The 13,820-nt window shown below is 46.7% G+C and overlaps 1 protein-coding gene across 4 annotated transcripts in view; it reads right to left on the bottom strand.

Moving 5' to 3' along the window:
• Window positions 1-13,820, bottom strand: part of Dis3l2 (DIS3 like 3'-5' exoribonuclease 2) — a 367,143-nt gene that overhangs the window by 30,927 nt on the left and 322,396 nt on the right. For all 4 annotated transcript variants that reach the window (XM_031368272.1, XM_031368275.1, XM_031368274.1 and 1 more), the window contains one exon: window positions 8,129-8,208. In XM_031368272.1, the coding sequence (XP_031224132.1) occupies window positions 8,129-8,208 (80 nt within the window). The remainder of the gene's footprint in view (window positions 1-8,128; window positions 8,209-13,820) is intronic.

Below are 13,820 nucleotides of genomic sequence, written 5' to 3'. Positions count from 1 at the left end.
GGCACCTGCTGAGCAGCTGCAGTGTGCTAGCCTGGCGCCTGCTGAGCAGCTGCAGTGTGCTAGCCTGGCATCTGCTGAGCAGCTGCAGTGTTCTGGCTGTGCTGCAGGGGCTGTTCTTGCTTTTGTACACATGGAGTCAGAACTTCATCAGTGCTAAAAACTTCTCAGCAGTCCCTGGCTGGATCCCAGGTCTTTTCTAAGCACTGGGAACCAGAATCCACAGAGAATCCAGCAAAGCCTCTTAATATGCACTCTCCACCTCACAGTCGAAAGCATTCACATTCTACTGAGTTGTACAGGCAGACACAAGAAGTACTCAGCAGGGGACTGGCAGTTCTGAGACAGGGTTATGGTAACAATACGGAGTCACGTTTGATGACATCAGCACTGGAAAATTCACTGAGAAAGTCAGAGGGAGTGAAAAGGGCATTCTGTTTCATGGGCAGAACAGTGATGAATGGCATTCCTTACACAAAACATGGTGACCACCTGACTAGTCTGGTTATACTAAGGGATAGAGGACATGTATTTAGCATAAAGTGGTGGGCAACCCACCAGGCTCCAGGGAAGGAGCCACTTCATGATGGGATGGGGGCAATGGGATGGGATGGGAGAGGATGGGATGGGTTAGGAAAATGCATACAGTAGTTGAGCCAGTTTGGCTTAGTTGGCAGAAGTAGAACACAAACATACAGAGTCTCAGAGAGTAGACAATGGTGCAGAACTAGGAGGTAGGTGTTCTCAAAGGCAGCTCTGGGAACGTGGAACATGTCTGCATGGAGCAGGCACTTTGCTGTATGGAGCACCCAGGGTAGTCTTCGCTCAGACTCTCACCTGGGATGAGAGTTCTAATACTTGCCTCATCTCCCTAAGGTTCTATGTCCCCACAAGGCCTAGTGTTCACAGTGACCATATAGACAGTGGTGAGGTGACAACTGCTCTGATAGTCATGGGGCAAAGACAGAGATACACAGGGCAATGCTTCAGTAAAGGGCAAATCCTGGGACTCTGTGGTTACTCATTGTGGGGGAAAACTGCTGTGTAGAGTGCAGTAGACTCCATAGAAAACATTTTCGGCTGGGCATGGCACTGCAGTCATGTAATCGTACATGGAGGCTAAGACAGGAGGATCCCAAGGTCAAGGACAGCCAGGCCAGCTTGGGAAATTTATAAAGGCTTTATCTCAAAATAAGGAATTAAAACTAGCTAAAAGATGTAGCTGTGGAACACTTGTATGAACTTTTAGTTTCAATCTCCATATTGTAAAAGCATCCACACACTTTTTACATAACATAAATATTTTGAACAATCCTCAGTTCTTAAAACCTTAATTATGTCTAGCTGATGCCATTAAGAGGATATAAACATTAAAGCATTAAAGCACAAATGACCTCTCCCAGTGAAAACAAGAGTCTATGGGACAACTGTATTCCTCTCACTCTAAACAGCTAAAATGTTACACCTGTGTAACATACAGCAGCTAGGTCAAACACCCAAGAGACGGTGGCCACGGTATCCTGTGTGAAGAAATACGGAACAAGGACACAGATAGAGATGCCTCAGCTTTGGAGACAAAAGCCTAGCCGGTGAGTGGAGCACCTATACCCAAGGAAGGCCTGACTACAGACTCAGAGAGCTCTAGACAGCCTTCGGGGACATGGTGGTGACAGTACAGTCTCCACATTGAGGGCTAAGCCAGATCTGTCTCCCTCAGAACAGCCCCCTTCAATGTGGTACGACCCCAGCTAGTCATCCTCTGGCTTGCTCACTTTGGACCATGGCCCAGCAGTGCTTAAGATGGGTCACTTGAGGATGCCCAGTGAGGTGGGGCTAGTCAATGGAGTGATCTGTGTTGTGTACCTCAGTTAGGCTTTCCTGGTTGGCTCTACAAAGCCATGCCTAAGTGGGGCACTTCCTCCCACTTAACTCAGCGGGTACAGCTTGAGTCACTCTGTGAGATCCCTTTCCAGTTGGGTACCCACCACAGGAAGACCTACCCTCAGAACAGTTAACATGTCCTCTTCCCTTAAAAAAGCCAAGCAGCAGCTAAGTGATTTATAGCCATCAATAGCCTTTGTCTGTCATCAAGCATGGCAATTCCTTCAGGCTCTGGAGGCTTCCTGCCCAACCACCAAGAAAAAGCCACAATGCCTCAGAGTGTATGGGAGTAGCAGTGACGACAGATTAGAAACACTTCCCTATGGAGAGCACAGCCAAGAGCTGAGTGAGCCAAGCATGTTCTGGTTACCTGCCAAGTAGCTGTTGGAGGTGACGGCCATGGGCACCTTTCTCTAGGCTTCGACCCAACCTGAAGTCCTGTGGCCTGCTTCTTGGAGGGCTAACCTGTGAGTGTCATAGGCCTCTGGTGCCTGGGGAGGGTGATTAGAGAAGACATACTTGCCAGTCTCATTTTGTGAATGTGCCTAGTGTCTGGTTCAGCATACTGGTAGAGAGAGGCTGTGGCTCACTGTTACTGGACAGCAATATGTGGTCTGTTCATTCAATAGGGTACAGGCCCAAAGATCACAGCCTCTTCTAGAATTTCTTGAAGTCTTAGAGAAGAGCAAGCCTCCTTGGGTTTGAAAGGGCAAGCCTGGCAGATGACTATATGCTTATAGAGGTTGGTTCTGGAGTGCCTCTGGATTACAGATGTATGTCTGCACAGGTACCTTGGTCAGGCCAGGAAATTGAGAGTGCAGTATAGCTGTGACCAGAATAGATTCAGAGGCAGTAAAAATGCTGATTACCATTAACCTTTTCCCCATTGTGGTAAGAGCATGTCACCATGTGCTACAAAGCATCTGGAAAGGAAATGACTGAGGGCTCCAAGTTACACTGCATTGCTGTGGCCCCAGGATGCTCCACAGACAGAAAAGAACTACAGTTCATCCCTTAGTTAAGGAGTTAAGGAGAGAGAGTGGCAGAGCTAAGCAAAGGCAATTGAACTCTAGTCATTTAATGCCACCCTGTGTCAACCAAGAGCATACTTTGTGAAAAGCTAAGAAATATTTAGTTGGAAGAGTTCTTGGTACTGTGAAGTTCTGTCCTGTGGGAAAATCTCTTGGGTCATCTTTAGGTAGTTATTTGGGTTGCAAAGAGATGAGCATGGGACAAACTGAGAAAGTTCCCAGGGCCATGGATATGTCTCTGTTTCATGTGAGTGCAGAAAGGCTCTGTGTATCTTGCCCAGGACTCACGAACTAACAGGGCAGCTGAGACTACAAAGTGCTGTGGGTCATTCCTGCAGTCTAAGCATCTGGCCAAGAACACAATTGTTATGGATACCACCTGGCACCAGACAACAGGAGACAGAATAGCTTGAGAGACCTGAGCCTAGTGGTATGTGGCTCATCCAAGAAGCTCTCTAGGGTTGTACAAGGCAGGCATGGAGGATTCCCTCTAGTTTGAGATCCTTGACCGTCTTGGCAATGGATATTAGAGAAAGGAAGGATGGAGCAGATGTGGGCCATAGGGAATTTGGAGGAAGGGCCCACTGGAGAAAGGAGCAAATGTCAAACATACTGGTGTGGTGGGTCAGTAGCTCTCCTCTAGGGAGACCTCTGTGATCTTGGGGGTTGCACTCTCAGTATTCAATCACAGAACCTGAAAACATTAAATGCTCTTGGCCCTAGGGGCTTACAGACCTCTCTGAATGCCTGCTTAATCACAAGTTTCTTTAGCATACTCATGTGGTGTATACACTAAGAATTTCTTTTTTTTAAGATTTATTTATTTATTATATGTAAGTACACTGTAGCTGTCTTCAGACGCACCAGAAAAGGGCATCAGATCTCATTACAGGTGGTTGTGAGCCACCATGTGGTTGCTGGGATTTGAACTCATGACCTTCTGAAGAGCAGTCGGTGCTCTTCCCCACTGAACCATCTCACCAGCCCTAAGAATTTCTTTACTACCTTTTGCAATGGTGAGTGGGGCCCAGAACCTAATTCTCCTGATGGGTTTCCCTAAGAGGTATGACACCACACAGGGGATGGGTGACTGCATAGCCATGGAGGTCTGGAGGGTCATCTGCACTAGGCCCAGTCAATCAGTCAGTCAATCTTTCTCTCTTTCTGTCTCTGTCCGTCTCTCTCTGCCTGCTGCCCATGGATCGAGATGTAGCTCTCAGCTACTATTTCTGTGCCATGCTCCCTGCCATGATGATAATGGACTAACCCTCTGAAACTGTAATTGAGCCCCCAGTAATACGCTCTTTTTTAAGAGTTGCCTTAGTCATGGTGTCTCTGCACAGCAATAGAACAATGACTAGGGGACAATGGCCTTGAGCTACATACTTAGGGTTTGTAGCTTTTCTCTTTGCACATAGTGGTTTCGAAAGTAAGTTTTACAAAGTGAGTTTACTGTATACATTTATTTTCTAGTATGCGCCACAGAAGAAAACAGTATAATGCCTATGTCATTCTGCATGCTGGGACATGAACCATTGTTCCATGTATATGCATACACTGAAGGGTCTGTGGCTAGCACACAATCAGCTCATTTTTCTGGCTTTCATGTTTCCTCGTTTTAAACATTGTGGCCCAAGAAGGGGACTAGTATGTGAACAGCCAAGTACAAGCTTGTCAGTAGGGGAAACCTCTAGTAAGAAACTTCAGGGCTTTATCTCTTCAGCCCCATTTTTCCTGGATCTCCCAGGAAACCTTGAGAAATGATGCTCACTTAGCCCCCCTAATAAATATCTTGGTCATACAGATTACATGTGTATAGACAGCAACCGTGAAGGTGCCGCACACAATACATGAAGGTACTACAAACCCTGATGGGGCAGCAGCTACCATAGTCATGCTGACTTCCCTGTCCCAGATCCCTAGACAACTTGGCATCAGATCTCTATAGACCCACAGGCTGGGCCCATGCCTGCTATGCACCTCATAGAGGAAGCAGCACCCTGAGAGAAGCTTGTCTGCTTCTTAGATACAACCTTGGGGAGGGCATCTCCCAGATCTCAGGTTCTCCTTTCTGTGATGTGAGGACATGTATGGTTTCTCACATTCTGTTAGGAGAAGCAAGTAGAATCAAATACTGTATTTTGGCACCCAGCATACTCTGGTTGTTGCTGTTGGTGTCTCATGCTAGGTAACAAGAACAGGAAGAACCAAGGGTACCCCTCTGTGTGGTAGGTAGCGGGGAGACATCATTCCAAGTTCAAGCCTGAAAGCAGGGATGTTGGTGTCATAGAGATTCGAACCCCACCTGCTGTGAGGGTCACAGAAGCCCACACCTGCACTGTGAGTGGCTGACTCCACATGCACGCTCCAGCTCCAGCTGTTCCCATGAGGTCACTTTTGGCACTTGTATAGCTGTGCTGCCTCCAGCTCTGCAAGCCCTTCCTATCTCTGGGTTGATTCAGCTTCCTTTCTCCTAACCTGGGGCTTTACAAGGAACAAGAAAGTCATTCTTTCTTCTGACCTGGCAGCGTCTGCATTTGCAGGAGGCCTGGAGGCACTCACCCTGTTAGAAACGGCTCTTAGGTAACACTGCAGTTAGCCTGTAGAACTGGCAACAGCTCTAAGCACAGACACAAAGTACTGGGAAGTACTGGTGCTGGTTTGAAGTTCTCAGGGGCTGCTGGGAAATATTTCATCTGCCTACTCAGGGGGAAGGAAGAGGAGAAGAACCAAGCAGATGGAGGGATGAATTAATTAAACATGGGACTTGGCCCAGAATCCCTTCCTCTCCCCCACCTCCCACCCATGATGGTACACAGGGAAAGGTACACTTGGAACCTCTGCCATAGCCCCAGATGTGGCTGCTCAGTTCTGATGCTGCAGCTGTCTTGGAGCCCTCTTCCTGTTGCCATCCATATCTTGAGTCATCTAGCATTACCCATGTGTGTAGGGCTCAGACACAGGCCAGGCCCTAAAGAAGGGGAGTTGCCTCCAAAGGGCATTGGCCCTGGGGCTTCCCATAGACTGGCTGAAGTGACTTAAAGGTAAGTGTGGCCTGGGAGTCCCTCCCCATATGCTCCATTCCTTCCCAGTGGCCAGGCATGTACAGAGGCCTATGGCAGCTCTGCCAGTCTCCTGGTAAGTAGTAGGTAGAAAGGCCACAAAGTGGTATGTGGGCATGGGTAGGGTCTGTGGACAAACAGTTATTCCAATAACTCAAATATACCAGGATGATCTGGGAAGATGGCTTTGTATCACTGGGAAGTTCTGGAAGGTACAGTGTGCAGTCCTGTGAGGCTGGCTGGTGGCTGAAAAGCAAGACGGTTCTGCAGAGGACTAACAATAAATGGAGCATCCTGACAAGCAGTTGAAGGCCAAGAGTGAGGGCCAGGGCATGGAGAACAGTACGGAGCAAGGAGAGGGAAGCAGAATGGTATGTTTATGGGCTACATGCGTAGTCTCTAAGAAAGCTTGCCCAGCCACCCAGGAATCTGCTCAGTTCTCCCATCTTGTCCTTGGCTTCAGAGAATCCAAGGTTGACTTTGTTGCTGACCTGAGCATAATAAAAAACCAAGATGGCATTTCTGACACAATGGCTTTAGAAGCACTGGGATGCCTTCTAGATGTAGCACCATCCAAGATGGGAGATGGAGGAACTGGAGGATGACTGGATGACCTTCCCAATGGTTCATGCAGTTGGACTTAGTGTTGTCCAATAGCAAGTACATCATCTGCCTAAAGATACAGACATTACAATGATACTCAGAGGCAACCTGCGTGCAGATGTGGTCACAAGGGTACCCACTGACCTATCTTCTACTCACATCTGAGCAGTGAGTTCTGGGAGGAAATGGCTGGCTTTTCTAGCAGGTGCCTATTCCTTCAGCTGGGTAATATTACACAGTTTGGATAGTTATGTGATGATACCAGAATATACTCTTCTCAAGTCCAGGATGGGCCTACTGGTTATTGAGGATGGTTTCCCAGAGTGCTAACAACTGTCTTCCACCTAGTCTTCCCCCAGTGTAGACATGTTAAAGTTGACTGTGTATGTAAGTTATGTGGAACGATCTGGCAGAGTTCCCTAGGCCTCAGCTTCTGCAATGCATAGTAATGAAAGCACCCTTCAGGCTGTGATGAGGGTTAAGTAGGAATGGCGCATGCTGGTCCCCAGGAGTCTGATAGTCTAATTCAGAGCAGGTGCCCAAATGTGAACTGCCATCATCATCATCACCACCACCATCATCATCATCAAGGCATATTCCCTCCGCCTCACTCACCACCACTGTCCCTGTCTCACTAACAACACACACTAAGAGAATCAGTCTTTGAAGAGAAAACGTACTTTAAAATTATGCTGGCACCATTTTCTAACAGGACCACACCACTTTGCATCTGTGTACACCCAACTCCACAAGCCACTATAGCTCACTATAGAAGCGGTAGGTATGGAGTTGGTGGCCACGGAACCACAACCAAGGCCAAAGTCCCAGCTGACTCAGATAAGCAGGCAAGGGATGAGTACTGGGGTGGGGTGGAGAGGAGGGTGGGGCCTGAAAAGGAAGGTGGGTTTCCTAACACACTTCTTACTCTCTTACACCTGCTTTATTTTCATGCATGTGTATATGATTGTATATGGATGGTGTGACACACACACATTTATGTGTAAATGTTCATGAGTGTGTGCCATGAAGAAATGTGGAGTCAGAGGATAACTTCAATGTGGTTCTCACCTTCCACAGGGTTTGGCACAGGGGATTTCTATATACCAGGCTATCTGGCCTATGACACAGGGGATTTCTGTACACCAGGCTATCTGGCCTGTGATACAGGGGCTTTCTGTACACCAGGCTATTTGGATTGTGCTTCACAGACTGTCTTCTCTCTTCCCCACATTTCACCATAGGAATACTGGGGTTATAGGTTTGTGCTATTGAACTTGGCTTTATGTGGGTTCTGGGGGTTCAAACTCAGGTCCTTATACTTTCACACTACGTGCTTTGAGCCACTGCCCCAGCCCTCTATAAAAGTTCCTTTTTATTATATTTAAGGGCAAAAGAGACTTTGGGGGAGGAGGGATATTTTGTATGTGTGTGCCAGGCATTTTCTCACATGGTAGTAAAACTGTTGAGCACCCCCTGTAAGGGAAGCCTGAGCTAGAAATCCTGCCACAGCTGCTCAGCAAGTAGGCGATGCTTTCCACTGAGTGAGTGGCTTACTTGTTGCTGTCTCGGTACTCATAGATATGACATCCTTGAGGTAATCCAGTCTCATGGTCCAGAGTAAAAGCAAGCTTCAGCTAAACAAAGAGAAAAGAAAAACAAGTGAGTTTTGGCTCCATGGGTGGAGAAATCAAGCAAATCAGCTCCCTCCGGTGGATGTGCTGTGTAAATCTCAGCCTCTCATCGTGGAAGAGTCATTATCACTGGAGCTGTGCCATCCACAGGTACTGCCACAAGGGCATCTTATGCACTGGCCATGTAATCCATACTCATGAAGCACGTTTATATCTGCCTCTGAGCTAGTCAAGGACGCAGGAGCACTACAGCAGCGGGGTCACCTTTGCGGAGCCTGCTGTCTGTCACAAGAGTGAACCTCTATTCTAAGGAACATCCAGGTACAGGTAGAAGTTTGAACTGAAGAGGGCTCTTGGAACCTTTATGGGGTGCAAAATATAACTTACCATGTTTCTAGAGAAGCAAATGAGCTGACCTAAACAGAACAGGGCTGTGTTCTTTAGAAGGAGGGGTGACAAGACCACAGGTGAAGGGACAGACAGTTGTCCTGTTACAGCACATACACAGGTCCTGAGCAGGAGCTGCAGGAACTGAAGGATGGCTAGAAGCTGGGTCCAATAGCTACAAGGATTGCAGTGGGCGGTGACACTGTGGGAGGAAGGCCAGGCAAAATATGCACGGCACTCTTGGCTATAATGTACTCTGACCTTTGCCTTAACTACAAAGGAAGGTTCCTGATCTGCTCAAAGAAAGGGGTGGATGATGTCACCACAGTTCTGTTTGGGAAGACCCTTCTCGCTGGCTACTGTGCTGTCTGCAGGAAGAGGAGAGAAATGGGAGCCTACACAGGGCTGTTCCTGAGGGAATGGGGGTGGGGACCAGAGGGCAGGTAGGCAAGATGGAGAGAAATGGACACTTGGGAGATCTAAATGGCAGTGAGCTTTTGAAGTAGAATCAATAGCTGATGGATATGGTGACAAAGGAGAACCGAGGTTCAAGGTTTTGATTTAAACAACCAGTTAGGTAAATATTACACTTCTGGGAAAGAAGGGAATTCAGAATTAGGTTAGGACCATGTTGACTCGGAGAACCCATTGGTGAAGATGAAAACACGAACCTGCTGAGTCCTGGTTTCTTTTAGGACTCTGGCAAGGAGACCTCAGGTGAATACAGAGCTTCACAGGGCTCAGGCAGTTTACTATCTGTCTTGCTGGAGCTCAGGGTTCAGGGACCTTGAATATTTCCAATGTGGAGCCAATTACTATCTCCAAAAATTCCCTGGGATTTTAAATCACCAGAGAAAATTTAGCTACATTAACTATATGAAAAGGGGATACATTATTATATTTTTTTTTTCTGTAGGATTGTTAACACAGCTAATGATTTGCACCATTAGATACTGGACAATTTTTCTCTCCCTCAGAGCCAAGCACACTCTTGGGAATGGTCTGTCCTCTTACTGACCCAGATGAACATTCAAACTAGAAACAAATGCTTCTTTACCACAACAAAGCCAGGAACTCCACTGGAGTTAAAAGCATGCTTTTCTTACAGAGTATACCTTGGCTCTAACCAGGTCTCTACTTCAGTTAAATAAAAAAGTTTAGTTCAGCTACTATGGAAATCAGTGTAGAGGCTTCTCCAAAAAGAAGAAAGAAAGAAAAAAAGAAAGAAGGAAGGAAGGAAAGAGAGCAGGAAAGAAAGAAAGAAAGAGAGAGAGAGAGAGAGAGAGAGAGAGAGAAAGAAAGAAAGGAAGAAAGGAAGAAAGACAGACAGACAGACAGACAGACAGACAGACAGACAGACAGACTATCCTATGATCTGGTTCTACCACCTCTGGGCCATCTGTCTCAAGGGAGTCAAGGTCAGCACAGCACAGACATCTGTACCAAAGCACTTTTCACAGCACCTCTACAGAACCAGCCTAGATGCCCATCAAGGGAAGAACAGATACAGAAAATGTGGTACATATACATAGTGGAGTTTTGTTCAGCAATAAAAAAGAATGAGAGCAGGGGAGAATACCCAGTGGTTAAAACACTTTTTGCTTAAGTATGAGGACCAGAGTTGGATCTCAAGAACCCACATATATGCCTATAATTCTAATCCCAGAGAGGAGAGAGGGGAATCTCTAGAGGAAGCTGGCTTGAAAGACTTGCCATATTAGTGAGCCCTAGGTTTGATGGGAGACTGTGCCTCAAAGAAAAAAGTGGAAAAGCAACTGAGGACGACTCCCAAGCCTCTGTATGTACATGCCCACCAAACACACACACACACACACACACACACACACACACACACACACACACGTATAAGCACAGTGGAAAATGATAAAAAGGAATAAGAATAAAAATTTGTCATTTGAAGGGAAATGGATATTAAGTGAAATAAGCTGAACCTAGACTGACAAATACATTCTGTCTCACGCACGAGGAGAGGAGAGGCGCGGGCCTGGGGACAAGATGCAGTTACAGACATGACTGTCAGAGTACAGGCACACATGCATAAAAAGGTCAACACAAATCCATTATTTTGTATAATGAATACATATGTTGATAGGTGTGGTTGTGCTTGCCTTTGGTTCTAGCACTTGGGATGCTGAGACTGAAGAACCAAAGTTCAGGGCCATCCTGGGCTACCTCCTGAGATTCTTTGTCAAAAAGAAACATTCCCAAACAAAGCAAAATAACCCACTGCATAGCAGAGCAATTACAACAACATTTAATCACAACGATGGCCTTTTGCCCTTACTTCTTTCTTTCTAGCTGAGGCCGTGTATTGATTTTGTCCATTAAAAAGGAATGAATGAACAAACAAAACCAGAATAAACCTATACTCTTAGAGTTTTTGTGTCTTCTGTCTCAGTATTTTAAGCTATGGTTTAGAGAAAGGTTTCACTGCAAAACTGTTTGCCTTAGTATCACTACTGCACTGGTTCTAAAAGTCAGGAACCATGGCAGGCCACTGCAGTCCATGTGTGAGAGCAGGTGGCCATGATGGGACGGGCAGAAAAAGCAGGTCATACATTTGACTGCATACTAAGGTAAATGCAAAGATTAGATCAACAAAAGGTTGGGAGAGGGAGAGAGAAAAAGAGAGAGAGAGGGAGGGAGCTGGTCTTCGCTGAATGTCTCTGCCTATCCTACTGGTCACTGTACCAAGAACTGTAGTATTCAGCATCTCAACCCCCCAAATGCTTTCCTCCTTTGTATCTTGAAAGGGGAAATGGGATCAAGGAGGACTAGATATCAGGCTGCTCCAGGAAGGCAGGAGGACTGAGCTAATACAGCAAGCTCCATGTAAGAGTATGAGGAATTCACATGGTCAAAAAAAAAAAAGAAAAGAAAAGAAAAGAAAAGAAAAGAAAGCACAGCAGGTGTCAGAGGAGAAGACACCTGGTGGTTAGAGAGAGATGGGCTAAACTGAAGGCAAGCCTGCAGAGAAGGGCTTTGGGCAAGGCCATCATGGCAGACTAAAAAGATTAGGCCTGGGCCCCAGGCAGGGTTGTGGAGATGGGGGCACCCAGAGACAGCTTAGAGAGAAGACACATCAAACCCTGTAATGGGGACTCTAGAATCTGCCTCCTAGCCCCAAAAGTAAAAAAAGGAGGGATGAAACAGTCAGTCCTCAATCAGGAAAACACTGGTAAATGTAATCCTGAGGAAGAGGGGGCTTCAAGGTCAGGAAACTATAGAAACGGCAATTTAACAATAAGACCAGTCAGACTGGTGAGGCTACTCCTGCAGGTGATGCAGGATGGGAAGCTTGGGAGGTGAGTTTGGGTCCTATTTGGAACTGCTCATTTCTTTGTTTGTGGTGGGTATGGCCAGAAGGCTGCTGTATGTGCAGTCCTGAGGTTTCCAAGTGTATGTGCAGGCTTCATCTGGCAAGATGAGAGCTTGATGCAGTGGGTGAGATGCTCTTGAGAGAGTGTGCGGGAGGAAGAAGATCCTAGTGGAGTCCAAAGAACACCTCAATGAGAGATCTGGGAGCAGAGACCAAGAAGGGTGGCTGTGGGTCTTGATTTATGTCTTGAAGCTAAGGAAGGAGTAACCAAGTCAGTTTGTTATACCCTGCTAAAATGCCATGCAGGAGAGGAGTGTCCTAAACAGGGACCCCACTGGAAGTGGCAGAAAGGGCTGGAGGGGAGTAGTGTGGGAGTCGAGATTGAAAAGTGAGAGGCAAGAAAATGGAGGTTGAAGTGGCTTTAGATGGCTGTAGGGAGGAGACAGCAGACTACAGTGGGGCAGCACAGTGAGGGAGGGAGTGAAGGGTGTGTATCTAAGTGGTGACATTTTAAAGCAGAAGTGACTATAGTAGGAGAGGGAGACCAAGAGATAGAAGTAAAGAGTGTTGTTTCTGAGACAGCCAGGGGCTGGAATCCAACACACAATGGAGGACCTTCTCTACTGCAGAAGATGGGAGGGGTGAGCAGGGATATAGATAGATCTGTAGGCCAGGCGAGGAGGGTTTAGAACATTCTAGCATGCCTCCTGTCTTTTGTTTTTTCCTCCTGAGAACTAGGAAGTCAAATTATCTGTGAAGGATGGAGAGTTTGGTGAGCAACTAGAAGTTTGAGGAAAGGATGAAGGTTGCAGCCACTTCTTTTGAGGACAAGACAAAGACCTAGATGGGGCCACACAGGAAGACAGCTGGGGAACACTCAGTAGCCAGGATTAGTGAACAACTCTCTAACAACCTTGACAATAGTGTGAAGAAGAAATCCAAGGTGGTCCAAAGCTGGGTCTTTCAAGAAAGGTTTGAGGGATGAATAATGGGCAAGGGAGGGCAATACGGTACGGCAACAGATGGATACAGGGAACTAAGTGTTGACAGACATGAAAGAGAAATGAAGGCCAACTGAGAGAAAGCAGAGGGCCTAAGTGGCAGATGTGCTGTAGGAAACTAATATTTATGAAGTACATCTGCTGCAAATATCCTTCATATGATCTTATTAGATTCTTATACTACACTGTTTGAGCGATTTGGTATGTATTAGGCCCATATTGTCCAGTAAGCAGAAGCAGTCTTCATTGTAAAGCACCTGGCTATACTGGCTTCCTAGGTATTTATGGACTCTAGGTGGGAGGACCAGGAGCTGTGCTCAGACAGCAGACTGTGTGTGACCTTAGGATGGACAGGGAATTAAAATAGTCAAAGAAAAGCCAAGGAGTGGAGAGGTAGCGATGGGACAAGGTGGGCACCGTCCTCTTAAGAAGTTCTAAAATCCACCTAGGACAGTGACATGCTGTTTCTCAGAGAAGCCAAGCCATCAGGCATGTCTATAGGCATGGAGGTACCTACAAGTACAAAGTTCAGTATGAATGAATGAGCACATGGATCCCTGTAGCAGACACAGAGGCAGTACTAGAAGGCATGTCCTTCTTTCTAATGACGTGCCATCCAGGGGCTGCAGGGAAAGGCAGACCCAATCTCTAGAGGCAGACTAGAGTTGAGAGTGCTAAGGGAAGCCCATCCGTTCAGTTGTGGGACAGACATCCATGCTGGCAGTGTCCTGTACTAGGAACGGACTTAAGAAGGGATGTGTGACTCACAAGCTGAGGCCCATGAGCTAGGGAGTATGTACAGTGACTATAAAGGCCAGTGCATTCAGTCTCACTCTTTGTTGTTCTCTTTCCTACAAGCCACCTCCCAAGTTAATTGTCTATGTCTC

The sequence above is a fragment of the Mastomys coucha genome, unplaced genomic scaffold (genome assembly GCF_008632895.1).
Source record: "Mastomys coucha isolate ucsf_1 unplaced genomic scaffold, UCSF_Mcou_1 pScaffold14, whole genome shotgun sequence".
NCBI lineage: Eukaryota > Metazoa > Chordata > Mammalia > Rodentia > Muridae > Mastomys > Mastomys coucha.
Note: the sequence above shows the minus strand (reverse complement) of the source record. Positions and strands in the feature narration are given on the sequence as shown.